At 52.3% G+C, this 17645-nt stretch overlaps 1 protein-coding gene across 1 annotated transcript; it reads left to right on the plus strand.

The window, feature by feature from the left end:
* Positions 1 to 1851: 1851 nt before the first annotated feature.
* Positions 1852 to 16973, plus strand: SZRD1 (SUZ RNA binding domain containing 1). Its single transcript, XM_068414666.1, has 4 exons — positions 1852 to 1984; positions 12239 to 12288; positions 13276 to 13530; positions 14727 to 16973. The coding sequence occupies exons 1-4, from the start codon at positions 1934 to 1936 to the stop codon at positions 14827 to 14829; spliced, it is 459 nt and encodes a 152-aa protein (XP_068270767.1). The 5' UTR covers positions 1852 to 1933; the 3' UTR covers positions 14830 to 16973.
* Positions 16974 to 17645: the final 672 nt, after the last annotated feature.

Consider the following 17645-nt stretch of genomic DNA (forward strand, 5'->3'; position numbering starts at 1 on the left):
CACGGCTGGGGCCCAGGGACCCTCCCTGTCCACAGTGCCTGGGCCCCCCTGGCCACCTGCCACAGCCCAGCCATGGCCCTGCCTCTCCCCCGAGGCCTGGCCACCTCCTGAGGCCCAGGGCGAGGTGGGGATGGGCAGGTAAAGAGAGGAGAGGGGACCCGTCCCCATCCCTGAAGGACAACGGGTGTCCCTTTCGCCACGGAGGTGAGGAAGGGAGGGAGCCCTCGGTGCTGCTGGAGACCTTCCCTGTGGGGGTACGTATGTCTGGGCACGCCGGGTCTGTGTCTTGCCAGTCGTGCTGCTGAGTTGAGGGGTGACATTATTCCTCTGGGGAAGGGGCAGAGGAAGACACTGCCATCCTCTCTGTCTTCCACAGGCCTGCGTCTACCACGGAGGTTGCAGCTCAGCAGCCCGGACACAAATCAGATTCCCCAGACGCCTTGCAGAGGACTGGGATTGCCTCAAAGGAGACGTGGAATTTGTCCACAAGCGCGTAAGTAACCCAGCGTTCACCCGAGTGTGCCTGTACGACCGTTAAGATCACAATCCCAAAAGATCCGCGATGCTCCCGCATGGTTTTGTGGGATGCTGCGTCTCGAACAGGAGTGCCGTGGCCAGGAATGGGATTTCTTACAGCGTGGGCAAAACCAGCAGCATGGAGGGAAACGTCCAAGAATAAAGCTGCTGCGATGCTGAATATGCTGCAGATCGAGCCAACAGTGCCGGGCACCCGCTGCTTGAAAACACGGTTCCTGTTTCCTTCTGGAAAAATCCCAGAGGATGGGTAGGAACAGACCGAGGCTGCTGCAGCCTTTCCTCATGCTCCTGTACGCCCTGCACCTCTCCCAGGGAGGAGAGATTCCATCTCCCACCCCGCTGGGCTGCCAAAAAATTTGAATTCCAAGGATATAAATCCCCCCCGAGCGCCGTACACCTCATGAAACCCTGCTAGCAGCTCCACTTTTGATGGACAGCCCCCCCAAACTCTGCTGCGAGGGTGCCCGGCGGTTCCCTGCCCAGATTTTGGGCTTGGCAGAGGAGGGGGAGACCCGGGGAGCTGCAGAGGGGGCCGGGGCAAACCGCAGTGTTTATGTCAGGATTTTTTTAGCTGGAGTATTTACTTGTTCTTTTTTTTTTAAGCAGCCAGTCGCCACCTGCCGGTAAGCTGCGGCTCTCAAGCGGCACGTTTGGGGGAAAGTTTAAGGATTTAAGGGCAGTTTCGGTAACTCTCTGTCCAAACATTTAATTTTTTAGGATGCTGGAAGGGGCATTTAATTGTGCAGCGAGCAAAACTGAATGCAACCCTCACCCCAGATACCTTTGTATCGCTCAAAGCACAAAGTAATACGTTGGTATGATGAATATCTTGGCTACAAACGAGATAAACCTAATAAATTAGTTTTATTTGGGGGAAATCTAGCTGTTTTTAGAGGTTGGAGCTGAAGGATATTTAAGAGTGGCTGAAGGTTTAGATGAAAAGTGGTACAAATAGGGGTGCTGGAAGGACACACGGACAGCTCAGTGCCTGCAGGAGGGACGCTGCGGCGAGTGGTTGGGTTAAGGGACGAGATTCGCTAAAATTAGGGTGGGTGGTTTGGTCAAAAATGAGTAAATTAAGGAAAATCACCCCAAAAACACCAGGCTGCTTCAGCGTGGAACCGCAGGTGCTGTGGCTTGGCGCGCCGGTCCTCCCGCCCGCCAGGGGGCGCGGTTGCGCGGAGTCCCCCGCCGCCGCATGCCCCCGCCCCGCCGCACGTGGCCGGCCGCAGCGGCGCACTGCGCATGCGCTTCCCCCCCGGCCTCCCGCCCTTTGCGTGCAGTGCGCAGGTGCGCCGGGGGCGAACCGGCAGCGGCGCAGGCGCACGGAGGAGGTGGACGGTGCGCGCATGCGCGGGGCGCAGGTTGGCGGCGGCGGCGGAGGAGGGGAATTAAAATGGAAGATGAGGAGGTCGCCGAGAGCTGGGAGGAGGCGGCCGACAGCGGGGTGAGCGCGGCTGCTTGGGGCGGTGCGGGCGGGCCGGGGGCGGCGGGGGGGAGAGGGGGAAGGCGGCGCTGGCGGTGCTTGAGGAGGTGGTGGGGTGCGGCGGGCCCGGAGAGCCTGCTAGGCCTCTTAAAGGGACCGCGGCCTCGCTCGGCGCGGGGGGCTGCAGCCCGGCCCCAGCACCTCCTGCCTGGCTCCTCTCCGTCCCCCGGTGTCGGGGCTGCCGCAGGGAGCCCCTCCCTGCCCGTCATTCCGCCCCCCTTTTCTACTCGGTCTCCAGACCCACCCCTCTTGCCCCCCGGCCCTGTGGGGCCGCGGGCAGGGCGGCAGCGGCTGGTCAATGCCGGTCGTAGCCGAGGCCGGAACAAAGCTTCTGCTGCCGGGGAGCATGTGGTGGGTGCTGGGGCGGTGGTGGGTAGCTTGCTCCCTCTGCTGAGGGGCTCTGACAAAACGTACTTCCCTGGTGTCACGTTAGCCCTCGCAGGGCCTCTGGGGAGAGGCGGGTGGGGTGTAGCGGGCGAGCTGGGGGCTCACATCAAAAGCCCGTTCTCCCCCTTGCTCGAGATGAACGTGCTTCTGCGTTAAGGACAAAACGTGGGGAGTCAGCATGGCCTAGTGCAGCTTCCAGTGTTGTAGCTGAAGTTCTCGGCAGCTTTTAATAGCCGGCTCAATAGCTGAAGTTTTTATCACGTCTCTCATGCTGAGAGACTCTGAAGCACTTCTGCGTGTTGCGCTTGCAAAATAAAATCATTATTTTAGCAGGAGCGTGGGCGGGTGATCAGCAGGGTATTCACAACAGCGCAACGAGAGAAAGGAAACCCTTCTGCCGGGCAAGCTCCTGTTTTCATAAATTCAGCGGGCTCGTTAATGCTCAGAGGGCAGAAGGACTTCATAACAATGACTCGGTGAGAAGAGCGAATTTGATTCTGGTCAGGGGATTGGGTTACGGCTGGCCAGAAGGAGGGTAGCAAAAGAGAGCCTGTAACCCAACGCCCTCGCCGAGCGGCGTGAGAGGTGCCAGCGGCAGGCTGGCAGCGTGAGCCAAGCGCTCGCCCTCTCCTCTTGCCAACGCCATGAGACTGCAATCGTAGGAAGCCTGGCGGCGGAGTTAATTCCGGCGCTCGTTAAAGCGTTCCGTGAAGGGACATAGCTTGTGTCTCGGGAGCTGATGATGGTTGTGGCCTTGAGTAATGGTTTAAAATTGTAGGGCTGCTCAAAGCCCGGCCGTCGGTTGTCTTTCCTCTTTGTCCTTTCGGCTTGTACCTTTTAGGTGTTCTTTTAAAGCCCTTAGAAGGAAAAATCTGTCACCTGTCCCTTCTCACGTCCTTTTCCAGTCTGAACTGCTGAGACTGTGTTTCCATAAACTTGGTGGTGCTTGTGCTGCTGAGCAGAGAGATTTCTTGAGGAGCTGCCACCACGTTGCAGCTGCTTTTGCAGTTGTCGGGGCTTTGAATGTCTGAGAAAGCAGTTGGAGCAAGGAGAAAAGCGAGCTGTGTGCGGCAGGAGGTCTTCTTACGTAAGAGAGGAGATGGGAGCTGCCTGCTGGCATCTGTCATGGCTTACTTAGAAAGGTCGTTTTCAAACCCTGCCCAGCAGGAAGGAGACCCTCTGCTGCTGGTGATGGCTGCAGGATGGAGCAGAGGAGAGCCCAGCCTTGCTCCTCGTGGTCTGAATGGATGCTGGTGCAGTCAGGCACTGACGGTTCTCTGTGCTGCTACAGAAATCAGCGCTAGCAGAGGCAGGCAGGTGGAGAAAAGGGGAAGAGAGGGCAGGAAGAGGCTCTGCTGTAGAGCAGGCAGCGTGACCGACTCCCTGATGAGCAGTTGAAAGAGATTTTCAGGTGCACCTGATGTCCTCTGTGCCTCAGTCATTGACCAAGGGAGCCTGGGAGCTGCCTGAATGAGATGGGCCTTCTGTTGAAGGTGTGAGAGGAAAAACTGTGCACAGGAAAAGCGTATGAGCTGGCCTGGCCCTGTCATCGCAGGGGTTGTTTTTTGTCTAAGGAATTTACTTTATTTTCTTCTACTTTTATCTTATTTGACATGGTTCTGAGGCCGCACGAGATGGATCCCAGCGTAAAGGCACAAGATGTCATGGTCATAGTCAGTACTCAAGGGGAGTATGCAATAAAACATGAGACACCAAGGAGCAGCTTTAAACACGTGCTCTTCTCCTAATACTTTACACAGTTGAGAACCTGAGTTGTTGGGGTTTTTTTAAACCCTTCAGCCCATCTCTGAGGAAACAGTCGAGGTGTAGCAGGAGATCCGTGGTGGGCTCGTGGGATGCCTTGTCTGCTTCTTGGCGTGTAATTTTTTAATATTCCACCCAGAGGATGTGTGTTAGGACAGAAAGTACATCAGATTTTCAGTGCTGGTCCTTTTTTCTGTGTGTAGTTTTTGGTGTTTGGCTGCGAACTTGTACCCTAGATCTTAAAGAAGGTAGTTCCAGGCTGATGAGAGATGCGGTGGCCTCCTCGTCGTAATGTCACTTCATTTATCTGTTCCAAAACAGGCAGCACGAAAATCTAATTAGGTTGAGGGAAACCCCCCCAAAAACCTGACACAGACCTTCTGCTTTGGTTTGGTCAGTCAAGTAGCTGTCAAACAGATCCTCAAGCATTTTTTGGGGGTCTTTAACATAACTTCTGTTTGTCTTCTAGTCTTCTGTGTCATGAGAACCACCCAGTGCTTGCCAGAACAAGGAGCAGCTCCCTGGGTACGTGCCACCCCCTCAGTGACCATATGCCAGGCAGATGCCCTCTGCTCTGGCAGCTTCACCCGCCCCGGCAGTCCCGCAGGCACAGCGGTGGTGATACTGGTGCAGCAGCATTAGATCTGTGTTAGCTAATTGCTATCTAATTAGATCTTCGAAATGGCTGTGAAATGGGGAGGTTTTGCTTGACCATGAAGGAAAACTGGCGGGTGAATAATGAGTTGTCTAAGTTAATGAGTAGGGATCGAAGCACCAGGCTTCAAAGACCCAGGCTGGGTTAGTAAACACTAATGTGACTTAATACACGTCTCGTTTTCCTTTTGTGAGGCCCAGCTGGCTTTAGGGAAGAGGGAAATCACAAATTAGAGGTCTATTTGTGACATCCAAGTCTTTTTACCTGGTTAAACTGATAATTAAACGTCATGTGAGGAGCTGGGCTTCAAATCTAGAGCAGAAGCCCGATGTCAGAGCCCTGAATTGTCACTCTTCAGCTGGATCAATTGCTTATTGCTTCGCTAACTAGGATTTGAGTGTTTTCTTAATTAGTAACTTATTTCAAGTCAGATAAAAACGTTAGTCTGGCAATACAAATTAGTTGTTTTTTTTTTTTAAAAAAGTGATCTTCTTGTGTGAGTTGGTTTTTTTTCCCCACTTCAGTTTGCTGACGGACACTTTGCGTGGCAGTTACCTCCCAGCTGCTGCCTGCAACCTCCCTGCCGGCGCTTAAAATTTATCCTACCGTAGTCCAGAGTCTAGTTCCCTTGGTTAGACTGCGCCTCGCTTCGCTGATCGCCAGCAGAAAGGGAAACCCCCCCTGATTACCTGATCACCGGAGGATGTGAGCAGCTGAATGTGGGTGACTGAACTTTGTCCCTTGTGTGTGGGGACGGGGATTGTCACCTGCTTGTGTCACGGCGCTTGGTGAGGACAGTTCACCTGGGGTTTGCAAAATACCCCCCCGTTTCTGTCCTCACTAAATCAATGTGCAAGTGGCAGAGATTGGATTTCACCCTCCAGCCCAGATTCACTGGTTAGAAAGGGCTGAATCGAGGGGTTTGGGTTTGCTTTGAGTTGCTAAATCGTGATCAAAGTACAGAGAAGCCAAAAGGGAAATATTTCAGAGTGTAATGCTGTGACCTCCGGTCTGCTTGCTGCTTGTGCGATCAGAGGATGAGTTAGCAGGGGTTTGGCACGAAGGAACTGTACCACAGAGGAAACCCGTGAGGATAAAGGCTGATTTTTGATGTCAGGGCTGTGAGGGAAACGAGATGGGCCTTCTGTTGGAGGTGCGAGAGGAAAAATCGTGTGCAGGAAAAGCGTATGAGCTGGCCTGGTCCTGTCATCGCAGGGGTTTTTGTCTTAAGGAATTTCCTTTGTTTTCTTCTTTCACTTTTATCTTATTTGGTGTGGGTCTGAGGTGGCACGAGAGGGATCCCAACGTAAGGGTGCAAGACGTGATGGTTCCTGGTTTGTACCTGCTCTGGCAGACCCTGATGAGCACCTCGATGTGCTGCGTGACCCCGCGCAGGGCTGTGGGTGCAGAAGGCAAAGGTGATCCTCTGGATTAAGGGATATACTGATGCCTTTGGGTAATAACATGGCAATTAGAGGCCTTTTGCTAGGTTTTAGCCTCGTTTTTTTTTCTAGATTGATGAAGGGTGTAAATATATTCCCAATGTGGATCTCCAAGGAGCGTCTGTGCGATCTGCCCGCTGCAGGAGGTGCGAAGGGTGGAGAAGGAGCCACAGCCCTCCCAAATGCTTTCCCCCCCTCCAGAATGTGTCAGTGCTGGGAATACCGTGTGGCGCCCGCCAGGCTCGTTCCCAAAATTACTCTCGTGTCTTGTTTCTCAATGTCCTAGCTGCCGAGAAGTGTTGGCTACCTATGGAAGATGTCAACACCAGCGCAGCTTAAAAGCATCTGCGGCTTTCTCGGGTACGGTCCACTGCCAGGATTTAACGTAAGCAGAGTAAGCAGAGTAACTTGGAGAATTAATTAATGGAGCAGTCTGATTCCTAATAGCCTCAGGAATTGGAATGTTCCAGTAATTAATAGAAGATTAATTTATCTTCAGAGGAAAGAAATAGGTAGCTAATGAGGAGTCAGCTTGGAGATATTTTAGGATTATCTACTTCTGCTCTTACTTGACTGTTTTCGGTGAAGCAGTGAGTCAGATACCTGCAGCAGTAAGTTGTTGGGTACCCCTGAACAGCTTTGGTAACCTCAGATGTTAAAACCTGTCTTTTTTCCTAAAGAAGAGAACATTAACGAGGCCTTGAAGTTCATCTCCTGTCCTTTAGAAAATGCCAGAGTATCTGATGGTGCTTTTAATAAGCAGACAAAGCTTCGTTTTTAGCATTGGTGTGGGAGGCTGCAACTCTGGCTTAAATTCCCTCTTTCTGGGTTTGATCTTACACATTATTTGAGTAAGCAAGGGCAAAAGGTTGTGTTCGGGAGTAATCTCCAGTAAATACATCCAAGAACGTGGTTAACGGTTTGCTAGATGTTATCAAGTATCTAGGAGAGCACGGCTTCCGTTATTGGTGACTATCCCGTGCTCCAGCAGGAGGGCTGGTAGATATCTCCGCTCGATTTCTGCAAAATAACCTAATTTCGGAGGTAGAGGGAGAAAATATCACAGAATGGTTAAGGGTTGGAAGGCACCTCTGGAGATCATCCAGCCCAACCCCCTGCCAAAGCAGGGTCACCCAGAGCACGTTGCACAGGGTCGTGTCCAGGCGGGTTTTGAATATCTCCAGAGAAGGAGACTCCCCACCCTCCCTGGGCAGCCTGTGCCTGGGCTCTGGCACCCTCACAGTAAAGAAGTTCCTCCTCATATTGAGATGGAACTTCCCATGTTTCAGCTTGTGCCCATTGCCCCTTGTCCTGTCACTGGGCACCACTGAGGAGAGTCTGGTCCCCTCCTCTTGACACCCACCCCTGAGGTATTTGTAAGTGTTGATAAGATCCCCCCTCAGTCTGCTCTTCTTCAGCTGAACAGCCCCAGCTCCCTCAGCCGCTCCTCGTAGCAGAGATGCTCCAGCCCTCTGACCATCTCCGTACCCCTCCGCTGGACTCTCTCCAGTAGCTCCTTGTCTTTCTTGAACTGGGGGGCCCAGAACTGCACACAGTTACTCCAGGTGTGGCCTCACCAGGGCCGTGTAGAGGGGCAGGAGAACCTCCCTCGACCTGCTGGCCACACTCTTCCTCACGCACCCCAGGACACCATTGGCCTTCCTAAGGGATCTGTAGGAAGCCCAAGCCTCTGCCTTCCTTCAAACATTCAGTTGTGGTTAATCACCAAACTCGAAATAAAAAACAGCCAGCAGTTATCTCGTTATTCCTTTCCTCTGTATCGGCAGAGCTTGGAGCTGCTGTTATTTAGTCTGTTTAGTCTTTGCTGGCAAGGATGGGAAGGACAAGTCTTTGTACGTGTCTGACGCATTGCTGTTGTTCCAACAAAGTTCTTTAGACACCAGCTCAGGCTGGCTCGGGCCTCTCTGTGCTTTGTGATATGCTGGAGAACCGCGTTTGCTTGGGAATGTGCCTAAACCCCACGTGAAACCGTGATCCGCAGGGTCACCCCTTCCCAAAGGGCACGTTTCTGGGGTGTCTGGGGGAGCATCTATCTCCAACTCACCGAAATCCTCAGCTTTATTGGTTGTTTGGGATGGCAAACCATAGGAGTGTCAGATCTAAGCAGCAAGCTTGTGTCGTAGTGCCTGTGTCTAATTGCTTTTCAGGAGGTGTTTTATTGATCCTTTTATGTGTTGCTGTTTTTCTCAGAGTTAAAGGGGAGGAAGGATGGCTGTGATGAGGCTGGAGCTGTTTCCATTACGTCCTCATCTACAAATGCAGCTTAAATGTCAAAGAACAGTGTCTTCTTCGTGCTGTTTGGTTGGGTCCTTTTTAGTATCTAAACATAATAGCTCTAAAAATAGTTTGTTGAGATTCTTCACTAATCTTTGGGGAGGGTGTTTTGAATGGGGGTGTAAATGAGGCTTAGTTTTTGGTTCTAGGAAAGGGTTTCTTTGGGAATTAAAAGCCAGGAGAGCCACCTAAGAAGATTAGTAACTGGTTTTTGTATGGTGTGACCTGCCCAGCTACTAGGTACGTGCAGCGTGATGTCCTCGGATGCCAAGTCTAATTGCCTGTCCTGTGAGCTCGTGCCTTTGGGGTGTTGTAGTGCTTCTGGCGCTTGCCCTGTACGTCAGGTCCTAATTTTATCTCGTTCCCCACTCAGCTGGGTGACAATGTGACATAGCAGCGGAGAGGGAGTGACATCAGATCAGTGGAAAGCAGCAGCAGGGATTTTTTTTTTAATTAAGAATAAACCACGTCAAGGTGTTTCTGCTTCCAACGCTGGTAGATTCGTGCAGCGTGATCCCTGTCACGAACTGCTGGCTGTGTGAGGCTGCTCATGTCTTGGGTTGTTCCTGCAGGGTGATGAAGGGCCGCTCGTTTGCCTTGGCAATGCTCTCCATGCCACAACACCTCCGTGCTTACAATTCCAGCCATGGTAGTATTAAACACTGAGAGTTTGCAGTGCTGTGGCTTTTGCTGAGAAAAGACGGGGTCAATCCCTGCGTTTAAAAAGAAAATACAACTTCTAACACGTCAAGAGGTGTATGGGAGCTGGTTTTTATTCTCTAGCCATCCACTCTGAACACAAAGGAAAACTTTTTCTACCCAAGAGCTCAGTGAATGTCTGGAGGCAGCTGGAATCCCCTCAGCAGCGCCGGGAATGGCGAGGAGCGTGTAGGACTGATAGTTGTTTGGATGGGGTGAGAGCGATCCGTGTAGATTGGGTAGGGATGAATGTTTTATCTTATTCTGCCAGGATTTCTACGTGTGGAGGAAGCCTTTTGTTTTGGAGAGTACATAGTGCTTCTGACAGCTGCTGATGTTATAACTTAGAGGATGTTTTAGCTGCCTGTTACTCTGCTCTGCGGAGCAACTGCCGAGCCTGCGTGCGGTGGCTTACGAACCAGGACTGTGTGCGTTTGCTTAACGACTGCTGGCAATTACAGAGGGATGAGAGGTGAAAATATCCAGTGTTTTGCAAGAAGTGGCCTGCACAGGAGTGGGAAGGAGTGAAACTGAGACCCTCAAGGGCTCGTTTGGGGAGGGGTGTCCTGATGGCAGGGTTTGAAGGATTCCTTCGAGTGAGCTTGCATGTGTTGAGCAAGTTAAAAAGCTGGTTGGTTTGGTTTTTTTTTTCCTGGTAGGGGAAGCTGCAGGTTCTGGTGTCAGAGGATGCAGGTGGAGGAAGTCCGGTGCATGTGAGGGCGTGAAGAGCTGTCCAGCCATGCTCGGAGTCGCTGTGACAGTCGTGTTAATCAGAGTGTTTTTCACGTGCTTGGGTCAAACTGACGCTTTGCAATTACAGGATCTCGTAGTCCAACGTACAGACCATGACTTTAGCCCCGGGATTGACCTGCAAAGCCACCAGGAATGTAGAAATGTGGCTTTTGTCAAAGCCATCTCTCCTCTGCCAGGAAGGAGAGAGGTAGGAGCAGAACAGAGTTTTCCTCACGGCTTGTCATACTTTTGTGCCCCATGGTCCTCGCCGTGGGCTGTCGAGCGCGCCTGCCCGAGCTGGTGGTTCAGCGCTGTGGTTCTGACTCGCAGCTGGCTTTGCAGTCGCTGCGCGGTGCCCAACACTAAGTGAGGTGAGTTGAGATGCTCTGGAGGGTGCTTTCGCCACCCTCCGCCCCGTCTTGCTGTCATCCCTCTCCCCCACACGCTGCAGTATTTAATAAGGGACATTTAAGGAAGCTTCCTTCCAGTCCACTGCTTCCAGGAGGCCCTGGGGAGGCACGGTTAACTATTTGAGTTTCAAAAAGTGTTGTAAAGACTCCCCTGTAGCAGGATATAACCTCTTCTGGCGCGGTGCGGGCAGATGAGCTAACCCCTTCCCCTTCGTTTGACTTCCATTGTTTGCCACCGGCCGCTCTACATCATCTTGGTCCTCGCCGGGATATCCGTTTCCCTGCCGGCTGTTCCTCCGTCTTTGCAGGCAGGAGGCAGCTGATGCACGTTTTCTCGGTCCTCCTGAGCAGCGCTGGGATGGGATTTTCCTCCCAGTCCTCTTGAAGAGAGGAAGGAAACTGCAGGTGTGTTTGTCCTCGATGGAGTCTCTAGCTGTGACCTGGCCTTCAGCTCAGTGCCACGTGAAGCCCCTGGTTGGTTTTGTCCTTACAAATCACCCCTCACCTCCCAGTACAGAGTTGGGTAGAAAATTCAACCTCTCACCCACCATTTATCTTCCTAAAATGGTTTATAACTAGTCCCTTCTAGATGGAGGCTACCGTGGGCTGTTGGTCTCTGTAGCTGCGTGACCAAGAGCAAACACTGTGGTTTGGCATCTTGTAGCGACTTGCTTTCATTCCCTGCTTACTGGGGCATCGGGGAATTGCTGTGCAAACCAGTTTCTGTACCGGGTTGTGGTTTTTGACAGCAGGGTAGGCTCCGCTGGCAGCGAGCTCTCAGCATCGTTAAGCAAACCGACCTGAAAAGCAGAGCAGCTGTGTCCTGCCAGAAGCTTGGAATTTCCTTCAGAATTGCCAATTATCGGCTGGCGAAACTAGGACACTCGCAGGTAGCTGGTTTTTTTTTCCCTTCTTCATTGATGATTAAATAAAGCTCATCGCTGTTCCGGAGGCTCTTTTAATAGCATCAGCAGTGGTGAGACTCTGAAGATACCAGCGAGGTTGGGGATGGTTACCTGAAGAGAGACTGAGGCTGAAAGCTGGCTTTGTTTTGCTCTTTAGCGAGGTTTCTCTGCATAATTGCTCTGATTGCAGAATGTAAACACCATTGCTAAGGTAGATGCAAGCCTTGGACAGCAGTTGACATGCTTAAAGCCACGCTCTGGTCGCATTCGAGGGTGATTAATACGTCTTTCCGCCGATGGATGACTCGGCAGCTGTGTTGCAAAGGGAAGGAGAAGCGCAATGAGGCTCCGCTCTGCTCCGGCAAGTCCTTGGGTGCACGTCGGGGAAGGGCAGGGACTTTTTTGTGAGGAGGATTATTGCAGCAGGAATGCAGACCTGCCGGCTAGTCCTCCGAATGGCTGCAGGCTCCGGGGCCGAGCCGCCTCGCTGAAATCAAGTGTGTGGACTGATGTGGGTCGCCCCAGCCGGCTGCTGCTGCTGCCCGAGAGGTTTGGCGCCGGTTCCTGCTCGGCTCTGGGAACACCTTGCTGCGCATTCCCCGGGGCTCTTTACCTTAGCAGAGCTTTCTTGCCAGCTGAAGTCCTTAAAATGAACGATGAGCGCCTCGCAGCTGCCCTCTCACCACGATATGCAGAATCCCCAGCCTGCTGTAGGTGTATTAATGGCGACGGCGGAACAGACGTGGTGGCTTTGCTCTTTTCTGCCTCTTGATTTGCGAGTCCTCCTCAGATGGAGACACGCTCTCTCTGCCCCTTCACAGTATCGCTGTACAGAAGAGAGACATTAAACGTATGCACAGACAGGCTCCAACTCAAATCTCTGAGACGAGCCCTCAGGTTTTTATTTTTCTCTCCTTCCTTTCTAGGAAATCGACAGACGGTTGGAAAAGAAGCTGAAGATCACGCAGAAGGAAAGGTAACGATGCTGCGCGGTGCGGTAACAAAACCCTTATTTTTCTGAGGTGCTGTTGGACATCCGAAGGCCCCGGGGAGTGGGGAAACAGCTTCAAACTGAGGAGAACGCGCTGGGTTTGAGCTCAGAACTAGGGAATCTCTGTAATCGTGCCGCTAGATGGCCCTTTCGATCCGTAGCAGGGTAGCAGAAAGCTTCTTGAGAGTGATTTTATTTCAGAGCCGTGTCTTCCAGACTGGATGTAGCTACAGCTATGGGGAAACCATGTAAGAAAAAGACACTCAAAGGAAGAAATGGGTGAGTCAGGTAATCCCAAAACTCATGGCCCTACGTTGGCTTGCCGTGTCTTGCGTCAGTAGGACTTTCTTTTCCTGCTTCCTTTGGGTTGGGGCGGGGGTGTGTGTGTGTGTGTTATTGTCTTGGAGCAGAAATACTTCTAATCACTTCTGACAAGTCTTTTGTTGTTGATTTTTCTTTTCCCCCTCTGATTCTTAGCAGGCCACTTCAAGAGCCTTGGTATTACTTCTCTGGGAAGAGAAGGGACCTTAAAAAAAAAATTCAAATGGTTAGACGGGGCCCAAGGCTGGGTCTGAGATGTGAAATGGTAGGGTTGGAGTGGAAGGCTGGGTATCCTGGTGAGAGGAGCCCTAAAAATCCTTGCAGGGAATGGAATCGAGGTGCTTATATTGATATTTTCCAGTAGAAGTGCTAAAACTTCCTCCCAGTGTCTGCTTCCCTTCCTTTGGTCGAGTTTAAAGACGTTGAATGCAGCAGGGACTGGTTTTCTGTCCCTGCCTGAGCTAATCTCTCCTGCCTGCCGCTCTAGTTTAGGGTTACAAATATAACGAGGTCTTTAATTATTACAGGCTGCCTCTTAATCACGGGAATGACATCTGACTAGGAGGAATTCGCACGCAGAGCGAAAAACACGCTCGCCGTAGAAAACAATTACCAACCCAATGTGTGTTTTTTTTTTTTTCTTTTAAACAGTAGAAAGTCAAAATCTCCTCCTAAAGTGCCCATCGTGATTCAGGACGACAGCCTTCCCGCAGGCCCTCCCCCGCAGATCCGCATCTTGAAGAGGCCGACAACCAACGGCGTGCTCAGCAATCCCAACTCCGCCAGCAGACCAGCCTTCCCCGTCAAATCCTTGGCCCAGAGGGAGGCGGAATACGCAGAAGCCAGGAAACGAATATTGGGCAGCGCCAGCCCCGAAGAAGAGCAGGAGAAACCCATTCTAGATAGGTGAGAAACCCGTTTTGTGTAGGTGGGAGCAGCCTTTCCCTGCAACGGCATCTTTCTGCGTGTTCCCCGCAGCCGTCTTGCTATCAGAAGGAGGGAGATGAGCTCCTTGAAGAGTATGGTGAGGCCAGCAAGGAGAATCATAGAATCACAGACTGGTTTGGGTTGGAGGGACCTTAAAGCCCATCCAGTTCCAACCCCCCTGCCACGGGCAGGGACACCTTCCACTAGACCAGGTTGCTCCAAGCCCCATCCAACCTGGCCTTGAACAGCAGAGAAAGGAGTGCTTTGTAAGCAAACAGGGCGTCATAAATCTCAACTATATGGGAGTTAAGGGAAGCACAAGTGCCTGGTGAGGCTGTAAAGGTTATCTTAGACCCTTGCAAGAACGTGCTGGGGGGATAGAGGGGAGTGCAGGCAAGCGGAGTTATCCTGGTGGGACATATCCTTCTCTGTGCTGAGGTTTCTCACTGAAGGGAGCCGCTGTGTGTGGACGGGAGAGTCGAGCTTAAGCACTCCTAAATTAAGGCAGGCTCTTTGAAGGTAAGGTACCGTGCTTGCCCTTTTATTTGCAGCATGGGTCTTGTCTCCTCTTTGGAAAGAAATAAAGCGCTAGTTTGATTTTTGGTGACGTTCCCCGTCCCAGGGAGCACCGTGTGATGCTTGTCCCATGGCAGTGACTTCCCACCGAGGGGGGTACAGGAGGATTTCACAGAATCACAGAATCAATGAGGTTGGAAGAGCCCTCTGGGATCATCGAGTCCAACCATTGCCCTGACACCACCATGGCAACTAGACCATGGCACTAAGTGCCATGTCCAGTCTTTTCTTAAACCCCTCCAGAGATGGTGACTCCACCACCTCCCTGGGCAGCCCCTTCCAATGGCTAATGACCCTTGCTGAGAAGAAATGCTTCCTAATGTCCAACCTGACCCTCCCCTGGTGAAGCTTGAGGCTGTGTCCTCTTGTCCTATCGCTGGTTGCCTGGGAGAAGAGGCCGACTCCCACCTGCTACAACCTCCCTTCAGGTAGTTGTAGACTGCACTAAGGTCACCTTTGAGCCTCCTCTTCTCCAGGCTAAACACCCCCAGCTCCCTCAGCCGTTCCTCGGAGGTCAGACCCTCCAGATTTGTTGAAGACGTACAGCGAGACGCAGCTCTGTTGCCTCCACCTCTCATCTCTCTTTTTTTTCCTTGCAGGCCGCCGAGGATCTCCCAGCCAGAAGACACCAGACAGCCCAATAATGTGATTAGACAACCCCTGGGTCCCGATGGCTCACAAGGCTTCAAACAACGCAGATAAAACGCCGGCTGGAGATGCTGCTGCGGAAGGCAGGGTCCGCCGTCACGGGTCGCACTGCCGTGACGGACAAACGGACTTGAGCAAAGGGAAACGACCTGATTGATTTGCACTGTGATCCCCTTTGCTCTGCCCACTGTGACCTTCAACCCCCCACGCACTGTGACCTCCCTTCTCCACCCACTGTGACCGGCAAACCGAGAAGGGCTGTCCCCAAGTCGCTGGAAAAGGAAAAAAAAAAAAAGGGGGGGATGACGAGGGGAGGGGGTTCTAAAGGACTCGGAGGGGTGCAGGGAGTCGTGTGTGTGCCGCTCGGGTTGAAGCTAGCGCCAGCAATAACGTTTGTTGTACTCATAGCCTGGGATTTAAGGAAAAAAAAAAGAAAAATATGGGAAGCCTCCCCAGATGCACGTGTTGTCCTCATCGCTTTAAGAGCAAGTTCTGTTTCAAAGGATCTCTCTTATTTTATTTTTCCTGTTTGTTTGCTGTCCATCAGCTCAACAGAGCGCACGGGAAGGGTTTTAACAGTTTGTTTTAACTGAGAAGAGGTAGCGAAGTGTTCGAAAAAAGAGTTTCAATGAATTTCTGCAACTTTCCTGGCTCGGGTTTGGCGAGCTCTTGCTTCTCGGTCTCGATTCCTCCCGCTGCCACGCGCGTGGAAGCAGCCTCCCGCGTCCCTGGCCTCTCCGATTGCCTCGGGAGCCGGCGGAGTCCGACCTAGTGTACCTCTTGCACCCGATCAGGCTTGGCTAGGATTTTCTGCTGGCTTTGAGGAAAAGCTTAAAATACATCTTGTTTTGTTTTCTTTTTTGTATTTGGGGAGAAGGGAATGTAGACGGAGCCCGTGGAAATGCCTGCTGCCCGGCTGCTGCTCGCGGCAGAGCCCGGCGGTGAAGAATCAGGGCTCTGTTGTGAGGAGGAGAGTAGCCGGCGTTGCTCTGTTCCATGAAATAAATCAGCCCTGCTCGGTGTGGCCCGCGCTCCTCGAGGGGCTGGCGTGACGACGGGGAGCGGGACATCCCGACGGTCCGAACCCGAGCGGCGTAACGACGGAGCGAAGGGTCCGCCGGATCCCTCGGTCGCGGTACGAGCTGCGTTTGCCTCTGAAAATCACAGACGTCGGGAACGAAACCAGCGTTGGATGAAGCCTGGGTGATTCCCCTTGTCTTGGTGGCGGCTTGGCTCCCCGCGAGGCTTCAGGGAAGGGATTTCCCTCTTTCGGCTCCCGGGAAGAGGACGGGGAGGCTGGTGGTCTGCAAGAACGCGGATGTTTGCCCCCCTGGATGAAGCTGACCTTAATATCGCTTAATATCAAGGGATCAGAGGAACACTAAATGCTCTTCTCGGAGGGGACGGTACCTAGAAAACGATTTCTGGTTGTCGGCGGATTATTCTGTACGGGTGCTGCTTCGTCCTCAGTAGGTTCCAGGGTAAACGAGCAAATCTTGACGTCTTCTGTGTGAAGGGAAGCGACCGTACGAAAAGACGTGTATGGAAATACGGCTTAAAAACAAAAAATACTGGTAAAATAAAACTACTTGTGTATAAAAAGAATCCGCTAGAGCGTTAATTAGCTGATTAAAGCTGATTAAAGCACTGAGGATGGTGGGGACGGGTGGGCAGACGTCCTTGGGCGTCCCCAACCGCCAGCGCTTTTTTTTTGGGTGGGTCTTATATTTATCTTCCCCCACTAAGCTGGTGGTGGGGTTGAGTCCCCGAGGGGCAGCGGGAGGGGAGCAGGACGTCAGCAATAACCGTAGTCACCGCGCCTTTCCTTAATTATTACTAAAAATAGCTTTTAATGGCCAAAAAAATACCCCAAAGCCACCTGATTCCTGGTGTAGCTGGTTGGTGTTACAGCTGTTGCCTCCTCCGGCACCGAAACCTCCGTCTCTGGCACCAAAATATCCCATCTCGGGCACCCAAATGTCCCGGCTCCGGCACCGAAACCTCCCGGCTCCGCCGTCCCGGTGACCAGGATCCGTCCCACCCGCGGGCAGGGCTCGGCGACGTTCCTGCGGGGAAAACCCCTTCGTCCCGGGGAGGTGGAGGATAAACACGGTACCGCGTGTTTTCACCCCAAAAACTGTGCGCCGAAAAGTAAAACGTTTTATAAATTGTATTTTAAATAAATGTCTTTAAACTTTTTTAACGACTTATTTTTTTTTTTCCTCCTTTATCCCTCGTTTCTCTCAGAGGCTGCTGCAAGAGGGACGTTTCGGCGGCAGCTTAAGCTTAAAATCCATCAGGAAGGGAAAATCCAGCAGCGTTTGGCCATAATTGTGCCCATATTTACCCAAAAAGGGGAAATTTTGCCCCATTTTTAGACTTGCTGGGGAGATGTGCTCCAAGGAGGGTGGGAGGTGGCAGCGCTTGGAGGGAAGATGCGGTTTCCAAACCCAGATGTGAGCTGTGACCGTGCTGTCTCTTGCCGTGGAGCATAAAAGAAGCGATTTTTATTTAATTTGATTTATTTTATTTCTTTTTTAGCGATGTGCTGGCCTCCCCCCTTGGGCATTGTGCACGATAGCCACCAGAGAAGGTGGGCAGAGGGTGTTGGGGTGCCTCTGGCTGAGGCGAGGAGGGCTCAGGGTGCGCTGGCAGCTCCCACAGGCCCTGAATCCCTTTTAATTCTTATTTTAATATTTATTTTTAATGTGAAATCAGGAAAAAAGGGGACATTGAGTGACTTGGAGTTGCTAAGCGGGGAGGAAAGGTGCTGCAGGAGCAGCCGGGCCTGGGAGCTGGCGCTGTGCGGCCGCGTACTGGTTCCCAGTTCCAGCAGCCCACTGGGACCAGTTCCCGCTCCAACTCCCTGC

The sequence above is a fragment of the Nyctibius grandis genome, chromosome 17, assembly GCF_013368605.1.
Source record: "Nyctibius grandis isolate bNycGra1 chromosome 17, bNycGra1.pri, whole genome shotgun sequence".
Taxonomy (NCBI): domain Eukaryota; kingdom Metazoa; phylum Chordata; class Aves; order Nyctibiiformes; family Nyctibiidae; genus Nyctibius; species Nyctibius grandis.

Excerpts from the sequence above, each read along its gene's own strand:
- SZRD1 (XM_068414666.1), top strand. The coding sequence starts at position 1,934 with ATGGAAGATGAGGAGGTCGCCGAGAGCTGGGAGGAGGCGGCCGACAGC. Across the intron at positions 1,985-12,238 it reads AGGAGGCGGCCGACAGCGGG|GAAATCGACAGACGGTTGGA; the intron begins GTGAGCGCGGCT and ends CTTCCTTTCTAG. Across the intron at positions 12,289-13,275 it reads AAGATCACGCAGAAGGAAAG|TAGAAAGTCAAAATCTCCTC; the intron begins GTAACGATGCTG and ends TCTTTTAAACAG.